At 55.5% G+C, this 16,358-nt stretch overlaps 1 protein-coding gene across 1 annotated transcript in view; it reads left to right on the top strand.

Moving 5' to 3' along the window:
- The window catches only part of SLC5A10 (solute carrier family 5 member 10), a 58,864-nt gene that overhangs the window by 42,138 nt on the left and 368 nt on the right, over positions 1–16,358 (top strand). Inside the window, exons 10-14 of the mRNA XM_045487565.1 lie at positions 8,790–8,897; positions 11,205–11,355; positions 15,250–15,418; positions 15,601–15,816; positions 16,198–16,255. Of these exons, the coding sequence (XP_045343521.1) occupies positions 8,790–8,897; positions 11,205–11,355; positions 15,250–15,418; positions 15,601–15,816; positions 16,198–16,255 (702 nt within the window). The remainder of the gene's footprint in view (positions 1–8,789; positions 8,898–11,204; positions 11,356–15,249; positions 15,419–15,600; positions 15,817–16,197; positions 16,256–16,358) is intronic.

Genomic DNA, 16,358 nt, shown 5'->3' with positions numbered 1-16,358 from the left:
TTCCTCCGCTGCCTCCAGCCCCAGGTGGCCGAGTTCTGGAAAGCTCAGGGACCAAAGTCCAAGAACTCTTGGAAGTATGCAGCCCAGAGAGGGAAAGTGTTCTTACTGAGAACACACAGCAAATCAACAACTTTGCACCGCTCCAGCGCACCGCTCCTCCCCCTGCCCCCGGGGTGGGAGGACCTGTTGTACCCTTGGTCCAACCCTACCAGTGCCTTGTTTCCTGGGTGGGACGGGAAGTCCGTGCAGATACACAGCTGTCCAGTTGTGGAAGTAGAGTTAGGGTACTGGGCTGGGAGCCCCCAACGGAGGGATAGGGCACAGTCTGACCCACACTCAGGAAGGAGCCTCTACAGAGCCACGTGTGGACAGGGCAGATAGATAGCCAGTTCTTAGTCCCTGAGCCCTGCTCCCTGCTGGGAGGGGTACCTACCCAGGACTGGCAGCGCCCACCCGAACCCTGGCGTGGGGAGGGCCAGAGAGGGCTGCTGGTGGGCTGGAGTCAGGCCCAACTATCTGCTCTGTGTCCTGGGGCTTGGGACCCTGGTTGGGGGGTGGGGGTGTGGGGACCAAATCTAACAGCAGGCTGCAAGGGCAGGGACAACAGAGCCTATTAAACCTGGATCTGGACAGGGCTGTGGCATGCTTGGGTGGGGATGGGGGCCCTGAGGACACTGGTCTGTGTTGCTGAGGGCTGGCTGGTGGCATCTCTAGGCCTCCCCCGTTCCAGAACCCCCCACCATCTATCCACCTGGGTCTGTCGCCCGGAGCAGTGTCTGCTCTCTCCAGGCCCAGCACCCCTGTGGTCCCCATCACTGACCCCTCAAGCCTCATGTCCTGTACTCCCTGCCATGAAGCCCCCCTCCCCCCCAGCCACAGGGGCTTCACACTGTGTCTGGATGGCCCCAGAAGCCAGGCCCCTGCCTCTCCCTGAGCAGAGCCCCACAGGTGCCCCTAGCTCCTCCCAGGTAGGCGCACATATACCCACATCCTCCCTACCAGACTCAGTCAGAAGGGAGAGGCAGACAGTCCCAGTGAGCACGCACTGCCTTGGGAGTCCTGAAGCCTGATTTATGTCACTGCCACTGAGGGCCCAGATCAAGGGTCTCTCTGGGCATCGGCCTCTCTTTTTGTTCTTATGACTTCACAGGGGCCCGGAGGCTCATGAAGGGAGTCCTGACTCTCAGGTCTGAAAGGCAGCCCTCCAACCTCTACAGTTACCTGTCCATAGTTACAGATGCGCAGGAAGTTGTTAAGACAAAAAGACAAAACACAAACCAACCAACCACCAACAGAGAGGTTGCGTGCAGCCTCCACCCTGTTTCTGCCAGTGGTATCATCTTGTAGAACTATCGTACAATAATGCGGTAGCCAGAAAATTGACATTGGTGCATTCCAGAACTTGTTCAGATTTCACCAGTTTACATGTGTTCATTTGTGTGTGTGTGTGTGTGTGCGTGTGTGTGTGTATGCTCATGCACACGCGCAACCTTACCACCTGTGTAGATTTGGGTGGCCACCCCTGCAATTGGGAGGCAGAACCCTTTGTCATCACCAAGACCTCCCTCTTGCCAGCCATACCCACATCTCCATCCCTAACCCCTGTCAGCCACTTGTCTGTTCTCCATGTCTACAATTTTGTTATTTCAAGAATGTTATATAAATGGAAAACACAGTATTTAACCTTTAGGGATTAGCTTTTTCTTCCACCCAGCATAATTCTCTGGTGAATCATCCAGATCATCATGTATATCAGTAACTTGTTCATTTCTGTGGCTGACAAGTATCCCATGGCCTGGATGCACCAGAGCTCGCTTAACAGTTTCTCCTGTTGAAGGACACTGGGTTGTTTCCAGTTTTTGGTTATTACGAATAAAGCTGCTATGAACATTCATATACGTATTATACGTATTCATTTGTGTAGGTACTGTATTATGTCTATTTTCCTGCCAACAACATCTGCGTGATCTAATTTATCCACATCCGTGATGGCATTTTATGTTGTCACAATTTTTTTTATTTTTTCCATGCTTGTAGGTGTGTAATAATCTCTTATTATGGTGTTAATTTGCGTTTTCCTAATGACTAATGATATGAACATATTTTCATATGCTTATTTGCCACTGTATGTTCTCTTGGGTGAAATGTCTGTTCATGTGTTTTGCCCATTTTCTAATTGGGTTGTTTGATTTTTGAGAGCCTTTTATATATTCCAAATACAAGGTCTTTATCAGGTATATAGTCCACATATATTTTCTGCTGGTCTGTAACTTTTTCTGTTTTTTCTTCTTTTTTAAGGTATAGAATAGAATATTATTAACTATAATCACTACGCTGTACATTAGATCCTCAGAATTTATTCATCTTATAATTGGAAGTTTGTACCCTCTGACTAACATCTCACCTCTTCCTCCCACCCCACCCCACCCTCAGCCCCTGGTTACCATCATTCTACTCTGTTTTTCTATGGGTTTGACTTTTTTAGATTCCACTTGTAAGTGAGATCGGACAGTATTTGACTTTCTCTGTCTGACTTACTTCACTTAGCGTAATGCCCTCAAAGTCCATCAACGTTGTCACAAATGGTAGGATTTTCTTTCTCAGGGCTGAACAGTATTCCATTATATATATGTATATATACGTGTGTGTGTGTGTGTGTGTGTGTGTGTGTGTGTGTACATATATATATATACCACATCTTTACCCATTCATGTGCTGATGGACCCTTTAGTTTGTTTCCATGTCTTGGCTACTGTAACTATGCTTCAATGAACATGGAGTGCAGATATCTCTTCAACATAGTGACTTCATTTCCTTAAGATACATGCCCGGGGTGCCTGGGTGGCTCAGTCAGTTAAGCATCTGACTCTTGATTTAGGCTCAGGTTATGATCTCACACTTTGTGAGATCAAGCCCCGAGTCAATGGAGCCTGCTTGGGATTCCCTCTCCCTCTCTCTGCTCCTCCCCCACTTGCTTGCACTCCTGTGTGTGCTCTCTCTCTCTCTCTCTCTCTCTCTCTCAAAAAAAAAAAAAAAAAAAGATAGATATACTCAGATGTGGCATTGCTGGATCATATGGTAATTCTATTTTTATTTTTTTAAGATTTTATTTTTAAGTAATCTCTACACCAAATATGAGGCTCAAACTCACAATCCAGAGACCAAGAGTCCCATGCTCTACAGACTGAGCTAGCCGGACACTCTTCTATTCTTAATTCCTTGAGAAACCTCCATACTGTTTTCTTGTTTTCCTTAGTTGCTGCACTGACTTATGTTCCTATTGGTAGTACACACACACACACACACACACACACACACACACAACGGGTTCCCTTTTCTCTACATCTTTGCCAACACGTTATCTCTTGTCTTTTTGATGAGAGCCATTCTAATAGGTGTGAGGTGATATTTCATTGTGGTTTCGATTTGCATATCCCTGATGACTAGTGATGTTGAGCATTTTTTTTCAGGTACCCATTGACCATTTGTATGTCTCCTTTGGAAAAATGTCTACTCAGATCTTCTGCCCATTTTTTATTATTATTTAAAAAAATTTTTGTTTTCAAAAAATTTTTAATATTTATTCATTTTTGATAGAGACAGAGCATGAGCAGGGGTGGGGAAGAATCTGAAGCAGGCTCCAGGCTCTGTGCTGTCAGCACAGAGCCCGATGTGGGGCTCAAACCCACGAACTGAGAGATCATGACCTGAGCTGAAGTCGGACACTTAACTGACTGAGGCACCCCTGCCCATTTTTTAATTGGATTGTGTTGTTATTGGTTTTTGTTTTGTTTGCTATTGAGTTGTATGAGTTCTTTATATATTTTGGCTATTAACCCCTTATCAGATATATGGTTTGCAAATATTTCTTCCCAATCCATAGGTTGCCTTTTCATTTTGTTGATGGTTTCCTTTGCTGTGCAGAGGCTTTTAAATCTGATATTGTCTCATTTGGGGGCGTTGTTTTGTTTTGTTTTGTCTTTTTGAAGATCTTTGCTTTCGGTGTCAAATAAAAAAAAAATCATTGCCATGATCAATGTCAAAGAGCTTACTCCCCACTCCCCCCTCCATGTTTTCTTCTAGGAATTTTACATTCAAATCCTTAGTCCATTTTGAGTTGGTTTTGTGTATGTTATGAGATAGCAGTCCAGTTTAATTCATGTGCATGTAGCTGTCCCGTTTTTCCAACACTATTTATTGAAGAGACTATCCTTTCCCCATTGTATATTCTTGGCTCCTTTGTCATAAATTGATTGAATATATATAGAGAGAGACCATACATACACATATATAGTCTCTATTGTGTTATATTGATCTATGTGTCTGTTTTTGTGCCAATACTGTACTGTTTTGATTACTATAGGTTTGTAATTTGGTTTGAAATCAGAAAGTGTGATGTCTCCAGTTTTTCTCTTCTTTCTTAAGATTACTTTGGCCATTTGGGGTCTTCTGTGGTTGTATAGGAATTTTTTGGATTATTTTTTTCTATTTATGTGAAAAATGCTGTTGGAATTTTGATAGGGACTACATTGAACCTGTCGATGGCTTTTGGTGATAGGAGCATTTTAACAACACGAATTGTACCAATCCATGAACATGGTATACCTTTCTATTTATTTGCATCATCTTCAATTTCTTTCATCAGTGTCTTATAATTTTCATCACATGAGTCTTTAATCTCCTTGGTTAAATTTGTTCCCAGGTATTTTATTATTTTTGATGCCATCATAAATGGGACTGTTTTCTTAATTACTCTGATGGTTCATTGCTAGTGTCTAGAAACATGACTGATCTTCATATATTGACTGCACATCCTGCAACTTTACTGATTTGTTCTGTAGCTTTTCTTTTTTATCCTTTTCACAGGTGTCTTACACAGAACTTTTAATTGTGATGAAGTCTACTTTATCCATTTTTTTCTTTTATGGATATTGCTTTTGATGTCAAGTCTAAGAACTCTTTGCTTAGCCGTAGGTCCTGAAGATTTTCTCCTATTTCCCCCTGAAAAAGCTTGATAGTTTTTACATCGTACATTTAAATCTGTGATCTATTTTGAATTAATTTTTGTATCAGCTGTAACATTTAGGTTGAGGTTGAATTTTGGCCTCTGGATGTCCCCCAAAAGGACTTTACAGAGGAGGAAACAGCCTCAGAGACCTTAAATAATCACCCAGGATCACACAGTAGGGCACTGGGATAGCTGGACTTAAACCCAGGTCTGTGTGCTTTTCTCCTACTCCTTACTGCAACATCCACATCTGGACTGTCTCCCAGGGATGGGCCAGGCCTCGATAAGGAGTGGGGAGCACCTTGATTGGCCCTCAGGGTGTTGTGTCCAGTGGCCTCATTGGGAAGAGTCATTCAGTCCATCAACAAACACTGGCAGAAGCTGTCACAGGTCACCGAGTTATTGGTACCATGAGCATATTGCCCAAAGCCTGCAGACATCCACAAGTTGAGAGTATGAATTCATATGAATTCCCTGAGTTTATGAAGGAAAGAAGGGTATTCCAGAGAGAGGGAACAGAAAACACAGAGGCCCAGAGGTGTGGCTGAAAGTGGCTAGGTGGGTAGAGGGCCACGAATGGCACAATTAGAGGCTTGTGATCCCTCCTGCAGGGGATGGAGAGCCACGGAAGTATATGAGCAGGGAGGGTGGTGGGCAGCTTAGTGGTTTTAGATGTTTCCTCTGCGGCTTGCAGGGTGGGTGGGTTAGAGGGGACAAGACAGTACAGTAAGGAGGTGGAGTTCACCTGGGCACCAAGCCCAGTGGCTGGACGTGGCATTGGCCACAGGGAGGGAGAACATGGGGGACAAGGAGAGGGACAACTCCCAGGCTTCTGGTGTCGGCCCTGGCTGACGGAGGTGCCAATGCAAAAGTAGAGCCTAGTTGGGGAGCTCCCAGGCCCACAGAAGCTGGTTCTCTCGCAAACTCAGAAGCCCCATTCTCAGTTCCCTGGCCCTCACTGTCCTGAGGCTGCTCACTCCTGAATGTGGCATATTCAGGGGACTTTAAGTGGAGACACCTCTGCGGCTGTCATAAAGCAGAGGTTCTTGCTGTTCAGCACAAACTCCGGCAAGCCAGCCAGTGGTGCCCAGAGGCGGTGGCCCAAGCCCAGAGCCTGGAATGGGCTGAATCAACTCGACCAGAATCTCCTGACTCCGGCTTTCTGAGCCATTATGTGACTGTGACTCTCCCAAGAGGGCTGGGTCCTCCAAGCACCACCGCCAGCCAGTGCAGGCCCAGAACCTGTCAGCAGGGACCCATCACCTGCCCTCTGTGTGCTGGACCCCAGTGCTCCCTGGAGTCCTGCCGTGGGGCCCTGGGCTTTGTCCTGGGCCCGACTATGGGTCCCAGGCAAGTCATGCCCTTTCTGGCTCTCATCTGCTCACCCGCTGGGCTGCAGGTGGGAAAATAGGGCAGCTGGATCAAACAGTGCCTGACCTTCATCATGGCTCTTTCTGGCATCCTTTCTCCGTCTCCTCCTTTCCTCCTAGGCCTTTCCTCCTTCCTCCCTACCACTTACTTGGTTACTCACTCATTCATTCGCAAATGTTCACAGGATCTCTCCTCTGGGCGAGCCCTGAACTGACCGAAAGCTAGGACTGGGAGATGATTCAGACCCAGTGTCCGCCCTTGGGGAGCTCCCAGTCTAATGGGGGAGGTAAAATATACAAACAATTGTGATTCAGTCCTTGGCCACAGGAGTCTTTGAGAGGAAGCTGCTTTGCCCTGGTTGTGGGGGGAGGATTTGGAAAGGGGGGTGTCAGAGGAAGCCTCAGAGGACAAGCCCTTTGCAATGGGCCGTGGAGCAGGAGGTAAACAAGGGTAGGACAGAGCCCTGGGAGGAGGGGACCTCGTCTGCAGAGGCATGGAGGTGGCAAAGGGCTGGGTGCGTAGGAGAAAACGCAAGCAGGTCAGGGTGGCTGATGCGTGCATGCTGGATGGGACCAGTTGTCAAGGACCTTAGATGCTGTGGGAAGGATTTTGTTTCCAGGAAGCCAAGGGCTCCAGGGGTGTGGGTGGAGGGGGCTCCTGAGTGAAACTGTAATTTCGCAAGGATGGGATGGATGGAAGGGAGGCAGTGGAGAGCTGGGGCCCAAATTGTGTGAGAGGAGATAGAGCAGAGCAGGGGGCCAAGTGAGGCCAGCAGGGCCGTGGGAGGAGAAGACTGTGGGGCTGGGGGACTGGATGGGGGGAGAGGAGAGAAGGCAGTGAGCTCTTACTGGGCTAGGGAGAGGGAAGAGGACATGTCTGATTGGACACTCTGAGTGGGAGGTGCCAGGGATGACAGGCAGCAGGTGTCCCCGACACCCGGAGCTCAAGAGAGGGTCTGGGCTAGAGACCGGGATGCTAGGTCATTGGGGGTGGGGTGATGCTGCTCCAGCCCCGCTGGCCTCGAGGAAGGGGATCTGAGACCCCCCCTGAAGTGGGTTGGGCATCTGTAGAGGAACTTTTCAGAAGGAGCATCGGAGGGGACAGTACTTAACTCAGAAGTGCCTGGTCTGCAAAGGAAGCAGCGCGTCCCAAGAATGCCGGTGCCTGCCGCCATATTGAAATTTAAGCCCCGAAACTGCCCCCCTCCCCTCAGAGCGGCTCTCACTCCTGTCCCCTGGGAGCTTCTGTTTCTGAACTTCCCCCACAATCACCATCTTCTCGTCTACTCTGCTCTCTGCAGGCCCCTGCTGAAAATCCCAAGGGACGCGGGCCACAAGGTGTTTAGAGAATGTTCCACGGGAGGAGCACGTGACCGCGGGGTTGACCGCCATTACCCACTCTGTGCTGGGGAGCCCCGGCTGCCGGGGGACAGTGGAGGAACAGGGTCACACGGGAGCCAGGCACCGTGGTTCCTGCCTCCAAACAGGGTTCTGCCGAGACATCTTGCTAAGGCGGCCTGGGCATAGGGTCCAGTCCAGGACACCCGCTAATCCCGCGTTCACTCAACAAAAGAGTAGTTAGTGTGCGCTGCCCCGGCCTTGGGGAGGTGGCCTCGGTGAGACCAAGCCCCCTCCTCACCAGCTCACCAGCCCCTTGGAAAAGCAAAAACAAACAAGCAGTCCCCAGTGGTCCGGAGTAAAGAGATGAGGAAAATCTTCCCCCGCCTGGGAAGGCCTGGGGAGAGGGGCTGGTGGAGAAGGCCTCAGGTGGCAGGGGGGCCCCTGTGGCTGGGGCAAGGTGGGAAGGGGACAAGCCCAGAGGAGCCTGGAAGAGCCCGGCATCACGACGATTGGAGGGATTTTGTTGACTGCTGAACTGCCGGGTAGTTCTGACCAGGACATGATCTGACTCCCCTGTGTTTTAGGGGTCTTCCCTTAACACCCAGAGATAGCTCCAGGTCAGGGTCAGGAGGAAAGGCCCCAGCCTGAAGCTCTGAGCCCAGGGGTGGGGGAAGGTGCCCCTCTAGCCTGCATTTGCCCCTCTGGGGAGAAGAGCTGGGGGCCGGAGGGGGGTGAGGGAGACTAGCGCCCCAGATGGGTACAGGTGGCGGACTGCTCACATGGGCAGGGCCACACTGCAGGCGACCCCCTGGCCTGGCCGGGGAGGGGGAGAAGGCGTTGTGACAGAGGACAACAGAAAAAAAAAAAATCAAGGCATTAGGGACCAGAATAGAGGCCAGCCCCCTCCTCGTGACCCAGACTGGAAAACAGACCTGGGGCCGAGTAGCTGCTGGTCAGAGGTGGTGACGGACAGAGCAGATCAGGCCCAGGGTCTCGGCCACACCAGGGGCTCAGGTGTGTCCGGAGGATGGGGTGGGGCAGGTGGAACATACTGCGTCCCTCTCCTGCAGATGACGTGGGCTGTGTGGTGCCGTCTGAGTGCCTTCGGGCCTGTGGGGCCGAGATCGGCTGCTCCAACATCGCCTACCCCAAGCTGGTCATGGAACTGATGCCCGTAGGTGAGATTCTGGGTGGGGTCTGGGCGGCCTGTGGGGTGGGACCAGTGAGGGCCAGGGGCCCTGGGGGCTGCGGAGGCCACTCTGGATCCAGTGTGACGCCCACGCGGGACGTTCCCCTCCTTGGGGAAAAGAGGAAATAGTAGAACAGAGCACATGCTCACGGCACCCCCCCCCCCCCAGGGGCCAGGCATTGTTCCGAGGACTTTCCACGTGACCAATTTGCATCTTCCTCTCAGGAACCCTAAGTGCTGTTATTATCATCCCCACTTTAAAGGTGGGGAAACTGAGACCCAGAGAGCTTAAGAGACCTGCCCAAGGTCACGTGGCAGCTGGGCTGCAGAGCTGGGCCCTGAACCGGGATAATCTGCCTCCAGAACTCGTCCTCTTAACCTGTGCTGTTGGAGCCCTTGAGTAAGGTCGCCGTTGTCTCTTCCAGGCCTGCTGGGTGCCAGACCCTTTTACGGACCGCTTCCCAGTTATGGCTATGAGGTAGTTATTAGCTCCATTTTACAGCTAGGGTAAGTGAGGCACAAAGAGGGGAAAGTGACGTCTCCATGGCTAGAGTGGCTGAGATGCCCCAGTCCGTCTGCCGGGGCTCCAAGCCCACTGCTCACTCCGCTAGGATCCGGGGCCCAAGCCCCCCGTGAGTTCCTGCCTCCCCCAGCTGGTAGCAGCAGTGGGCAGGTTTGGGCCTCTCCGAGCCTTCTGAGACCCTCCGCGGCCTGGTTTCACCACCAGATTCTCCAACCCTAAGTGTCTCCCTCCCTCCCTGTGGCTTCCTCTGTGGAAGCTGGATTCCTGGCCCCACCCTCCCTCCCTCCCTCCCTCCCGGGGTGCCGAGGCCCAGGGGATGTGGGTGCACGGACCTGGGATCAAAACTCCGCTCTGCCACTTGCTGGCTGAGATATTTGGGGCGTGTCACTTTCAGTGTCCTCCTTTGTAAATTGGAGATCGTGACGCCTACCCACCCCTCAGCGTGGTTGCTGGGATTAAACCTAAGAATGTAGGGACGGTGCCTGGCCCAAGGCTTGGCCTCGCTGTGGGTTCCCACCTCTGGGCCTCACCTGCCTCTTCTGTTCTGGGGGCTGGGAGGAACTCGCTAAGCCCCCAGCCATGGTTGGACCATAGCCTCTCTCTAGGCCTTCGGCTCCCTGTCTGAGAAATGGGTAGAGAATAAACCCCGAGTTAATCCATCTCCCCGAGCGAGAGACACAGGATGGAGAAATGTTTGGGGGAAAACCATGGCCTAACTCGCTTTTCTTTGGGGGCCAGCCCAGTCAGCCTGATAAGTGAACAGAGAAGGCCATGGGATGCTTGCAAGTCACACAGCAGGTCAGGCACAGAAGCAAGGCCAGGCCAAAATGGCACCCAGGAGGCTGAGTCCTCAGGGGAGGGGGCCTGTGTCAAGTGTATCCTAGGGCAGGGGTTGGAGGAGAGACAGAGAATCTGCGGAGGTGGAGGAGGGGCTTAGACACTTGAAGAAAAAGTACGAGAAGCCTTGGAGATAGAACCAGAGAGGGGAGGCGACCAGCCTTACGCCACACAGCACTGAGTTACAAAGTGAGCATCCTTCTGTCTCTCACGGCTCCCCACCCTCAGCTCCCCTCAAGCCCATGACTCCCAGAAGGCTTTGCAAAGAAGGGCCTTGCCCACCTCGGTGGGGACGCCCCCTTGTTTCCCCCCGGAACTGCATTTCCTTTTCTACAAAGCCAACAAGAAAGGGGACCCCCCCAGTGCCTGCTGGGGCCTGCCACCCACAAGAAATGGCAGGAAACCCCAGACACTGGGCCACTGCGCCCTGACCGAGTTGTGACCTCCAGGCAGAGGGTCCCGCCCCAGGCCTTCCTCTCCCCACCCCACCCCAGAGTTTTGCCTCTGGCTACGGTGAGTCCCTGGGCACCTCTCCTCCCGCTAGGACCTTCCACTTCCTCATCTGTCAGACGGGTTAATAATGCTTCCGTCACTTGAAGTCCTAGGTGTGAAAGTGCTTTTTCACCTGCAAGGCTTTGTGGAAACAAGGTGCTGGTAACTGCACCCTCAAGAGCAGAAGCAATCACAGGAAGCCACAAATCCAGAAGTTTCGACCATCACCACCCCCCCACCCCCGGCCCGCCGTTGGCCCTTGGCCTCCCAGCCTCTTGTGTTTGGGTCTCTGTCCCCGGAAACCTCCAGCCTCCCTCCCCCTGGGGCTCTGCTCTCGAGGACTTGTGCACGGCCGATGCTGACCAGGGGGGCCTCAGCCAGTAGGACACGGGCAGGAGGGGCTCCCAAGCAGAGTCACAGCGGCCCTGTCTTCCCGACCCCCAGGTCTGCGGGGGCTGATGATTGCAGTGATGATGGCCGCACTCATGTCGTCGCTGACTTCCATCTTCAACAGCAGCAGTACACTTGTCACCATGGACATCTGGAGGCGGCTGAGGCCCCTCGCTGGCGAGCGGGAGCTGCTGCTCATTGGCCGGTACGGTGGGGGGTGGGCGGTGGGAGGGGTCGTGCCAGGCACCGGGGACAGGCTGGGACCCAGGCTTCCCCAGCCACACGACGGCCCGTGGGGCCCCACCAACGGGGGGCTTTGAGGGGTGAGTAGGAGTTTGCCAGTTGCGGAGGAACTTCCCAGGAAGGAGAGGATACAAGGAGCCAGAGTGTCCTGTCCATCCCACATCCCACATCGCTCTGGCCACCCGTTCATGGTCACGGCCCTCATCTTAGATGTATCTTGGACTCTGAGCTGAATCTCTGAGGCCATTTCTGCTGGGTAGAGTCCCCCTTCCCCAGTCATCCGGTGGATCTGTCTGTCTTCCTAAAATCTGAGCCCTTAGCCCTCCTGATGGTTTCCAGCTGCCCCACAGAGGGCCCAGAGCCAGTTCTCAGGATGGCCACTCTCAGGCCACAGCTGTCCCTGGCCCCACTGAGTTTCTTCCCGTTTCCTCCTAGCCCTGCTAGTCCCCTCCTTGTCACCTTGAGGAGCCTCCCTGATCTTTCTAGACGTTGCCCAAGTGTCCCCCCTCCTCCACGCAGCCCTCCCTGATAGGCCTGACTGAGGAGTGAGCCCCTCTCCCCTCTAAGCCTCCCACAGGGGACCATGGTCCGATTCCTCCCGCAGGACATGTGGCCCCTATAGGTCCACCTGTCTCCCTGATGCCCCCCACCCCCCACAAAGACAGGCAGGGGCCATGTCTGGCCCAGCCCTCCATCCCTGTACTCGGCAGAGAGTCCTTTGGGGTGAACTCAGCAACGGGTAATGAGAGGTTGGTGCCTAGTGTGTGAACGTGCCCGCCCGCTTGGGCCCTCTCCCAGCTCCCACCCTCCCGTGCCCCTCCGAGGCTTGCTCCCCCAACTCTGCCCGTCCGGTCGAGGGGCCCAGCCTCTGGTGCGCGTCTTGACCGACAGCGCACCCTGCGGCCCCCTGCCCTTGGCTCTCATCCTCAGGGCGGGGTCTCTGCTGCAACTCCAGGCAGGCGGCCCAGTGACGTAAGTCAGCCCCACTGCTGTCAGAAGGGCTCTGTCGGGACACGCCATTCAGCAGGCGAGTGTGAGCTCATCTGCAGGCTCTCAGCCTCCTCCAAAACAAGGAGCCTCTCCCTCCGGCCTTGCACGAAGCTTCTGTGTCAGCAGGTCCTGGCCCCTTGACCTCCTCTCCCCCCCTGCGTTGTTCCCCCGCCCCTCCTCAGTGGCCCCGTGGCCCCGAAAACCTGCCCCTATCTGGCAGACTCCTCCAAAGCCCTTCCGGGCTTGGCATCCCGGGACCAAGTGCCCTCCAGCTGCCAAGAGTGTGACCGGGTCCCCGGGTCTGGGACACGGGTAGCCTCAGTGCCCGCTCAGTGGCCCCCATGTCTCTTGCCCCCGACTTCCTGGCCTCCCCAGAAGCAGGCTTCTCTCTTCTTCCCACCTGAAGCCAAAGTCCTAACTGCCCCCCCCATTCCAACTCACCCCCCCCCCCCCCGCCGCCATGGTGCCCTTGACCCTCCTTCCCACCTCTTCTACCATGTCAAGCCCCAGCCAACCCAGGCTCCACCAACCTGCCTGTGGGCATAAGGCTGTGTGACACAGGGCAGGTTGCTCGCCCTCTCTGGGTCCCAGTTCCCTCAGCTGCCAGTTTGGTGCAGTGGCAAGGATCTCATGCTAGGTGTTGGGCCAGGGTTCAGCTCAAAAAGGCCTCCCTCGTGCAGCATGGGGACACCCCCAACACCTCCAGCCTCTTCCTGCTTAAAACAACACCGTTTAAGCTGCGTTTCCTCGATGGTGTGGGGTCCTGGGTCTCTGGAGCCTCAATCCAAGGAGGTGTGGGACTCACAGAGAGGGCTAACAGAGCATGTCCAGAAGCCTGGGGAGGAGGCCATCGTGGGGCAGGGACAGGCAGGGGCATGCCAGTGACCCTGACAGTCTCATCAGGTTGGGGTGGCACCAGAGGAGCCATCACAGGCCTGGGGCAAGTGACAGTCCCACGTCTGGGGCCCTGATCTTTGCCAGGGCCTTTTACTCCTGCTCCCCCCTTCTGTCTGCCATTCTCTGTTATCCAGTCCACAAGGAGTGCCCGACGCCCCCCTATTATCCTGCATCAAGCTGAACAATATGGGGGATCCAGAGAGATCTCAAAGCCCTTGAGGGCCACGCCCCCACCACCGCAGCTGTAGCCCAGGAATGCTGGAGAGGGTCAGTCATCCCGACAGCAGTGTGTGTGCAGGAAGGGGTGGGGTTGGAAGGCTTCCTGGAGGAGGAAGGCCTTGAGCTGAGCCTTGGAGGGTGAGGAGGTCAGCCAGGGGAGGAATTGGAGAAGGACATTCCAGGCAGAAGGAACAGCCTCTGGACCTGGGGTCTCTCTGGCAGCCTGATGGTGACTGAGTTGGAAGGGGAAGCCCTGGAGAGCAGGGGGCAGGCCAGGGCCGCAGTCCAGGCCGGCCCAGAGAGGCCAGGCCCCGCGCACAGACGCTGAGCCCGGTGTGGGCTGCAGAAGACTGTGTGGGGAGGGCGGGGTGGGCTGGGTGTCCGTGGAACCCGCCTATGCCTTTGAAGAGGGCAGCGCCCGCCTGCCTGCCAGGCTAAGGGTTAATTAGCCTTAATCAAGGTGGTACCTCCTTCCTCCACCCTCTCCCTCAGGCCTGGAAGGGAAGAAAGGGAGGCGGGCGGACAGGCACACAGAAAGGACCCGCCCCAGCTGCAGACGTGGCCTCTCTCGCCCTTGCTGTCCCGTCTAGGGTTCCAGGGGGGTCTCACCCACCACCCTCCTTGGGGGTGAGGTGTGCCCAAGTGACCCAAGACACAGGGGCAAGGGGCACTCAGCCAAGGAGGAGCAGATAGGACACCTGACCCCAGCTCTGCCTCCTTAGCTGGGCCCCACACCTCTTTGAGGCTGGAGGGCGACCCTCCTCTGCCTAGAAGCCCTCTGGGATCGATACTTCCTCTGGGCTCCCTGAGCCCAGCCCTTAGGACAGAGTAACAGACTCATCTTTCTTTGCCCTGCTGTCCGTGCTGGGGAGGGACAGGGCCCACTCGTCACCCAGTGTGGGCTTCTCGCATGATGCCCTGCACTCCGGTGGGCTTCGAACGGGCGACTGCTGAATGAGTGAGCGAAGCATGTCCCCGCGGCGGAGGCCTTGCACCGAGAGGGGAGGCAGGCAGGGGCCGGAAGCAGGGGTCCACACAAGGGAGGGAGGCAGAGGGGCTCATTCCGGCCAGAGGTCTCAGGCTTCAGAGCTGAGGAGTCCGGGCCCCGACCCAAGCCTTGCACTCTTAGGACAGAGGTCACCCTGTGAGGGGTGCGGGTCTGCAGCCTCAGGCTCTAGTGGGGAGGAGGGTTTCAGCCAGAGGCCACCAGCACTAGAGAAGCTGCGGGGGGGGGGGGGGGGGGGGATCAGTCTGGCTGGAATGTGAGGGCCGCAGGCCTCTCAGGAAGCCGGCAAGTGTTTATTGAGCACCTATTGTATGCCAGGGGATGCAGCAGTGGGCTCCATGGATGAGGCTCCCACCTCCCCTGGTGCTTCCAGCCAGGGCCGGGGAGACAGACAGGGAGCATGTAACCCCCCCCCCCAACATACCTCTGTATGTCCCCCGGGATGAGTGCCTTGAAGACAAAGAGGAGAGCCTGGGGGGCCATGGCCGGGGGGGCTCCCTGAGGGCTGACCCAGTGGAGACCCCAGGGACAGGTGGAGTCGGGGCGGACCTGCAGGCTGCAGGAAGCCATGGAAGGGTGGGGGCAGGGCAGGGCCGGCCACATCCCCAGAGGAGCGGACCAGAGGCCAGGGAGGAGGCTGGGGTGGCAGGGGACGGCTGGAGAGCGCATCTTAGTGGCTGCGGGAGATGCGGGAGAATTGAGGGAGGGTCTTCCGGGACGAGCACGCCCACTGCCTGCCCACAGGCTGGTCATCGTGGTGCTCGTGGGCGTCAGCGTGGCCTGGATCCCCATCCTGCAGGACTCCAACAGTGGGCAGCTCTTTATCTATATGCAGTCGGTGACCAGCTCCCTGGCCCCCCCAGTGACTGCAGTCTTTGTTCTGGGCATCTTCTGGCGGCGTGCCAATGAGCAGGTGGGTGGGGGAGGGGCCGCCCCGGGGCAGACAGGACGGGGGCGGGGGGGGGGGGGTGGTCGGGGCTCGGTCCCCTCCCCGTGGACGGGCTGCGTCTGGCTCACATCTTCCCCTGCCGCCCGTGTGCATGCTGGGGGAACCTGGGCCCTCACCGTCCACCTGCCCTGCCTCCCCTTCCCCAGGGGGCCTTCTGGGGCCTGATGGTGGGGCTGGCCCTGGGTGCCACTCGGCTGGTCCTGGAATTCCTGCACCCCGCCCCCCGCTGCGGTGACCCGGACACGCGGCCTGCCATCCTCAGCAGCATCCACTACCTGCATTTTGCCGTCGCCCTCTTTGTGCTCAGCGGGGTCGTCGTGGTGGCTGGGAGCCTGCTGACGTCACCCCCCCAGGGAATCCGGGTGAGCCTGCCCCGGCCCCTGACTCTGACCCCCGACCCTCTGCGACTCAAGAATTTTCCAGCTCTTGGGGCGCCTGGGTGGTGCAGTCGGTTAAGCATCCGACTGTTGATTTCAGCTCAGGGCGTGATCTCGTGGGTTATGAGTTCAAGCCCCACGTCGGGCTGACAGCGCTTGGGATTCTCTCTCTCCCTCTCTCTCTGCCCCGCCCCTGCTCTCTCTCTCAAAATAAATAATCCGCTTAAAAAAAAGAAACAGAATTTCCTAGCTCTTGACCCCCGTCCCCTTTTGAACCCAGCTGCCCACTTTCCGTCACCGACCCCTGACCCTGTCTGGGCCCGCCCCTGTCCTGCCACACCCCCATGTCCCGATCGTTCTCCGCAGATTGAGAACCTTACCTGGTGGACCTTGGCTCAGGATGTGCTCGTGGGAGCCAAAGCAGGTACGTGTGTGACCCTAGGCTCTGAGTCTCCCTCCCACCCCAAGGCACCCTGGACGTAGGAGTATGAAGTGTGGCCCTGTGGTCCTCATCTGTCTCCCTCTCC

The sequence above is a fragment of the Leopardus geoffroyi genome, chromosome E1 (genome assembly GCF_018350155.1).
Source record: "Leopardus geoffroyi isolate Oge1 chromosome E1, O.geoffroyi_Oge1_pat1.0, whole genome shotgun sequence".
Lineage (NCBI taxonomy): Eukaryota > Metazoa > Chordata > Mammalia > Carnivora > Felidae > Leopardus > Leopardus geoffroyi.
This window is presented reverse-complemented; position numbering and strand designations above follow the sequence as displayed.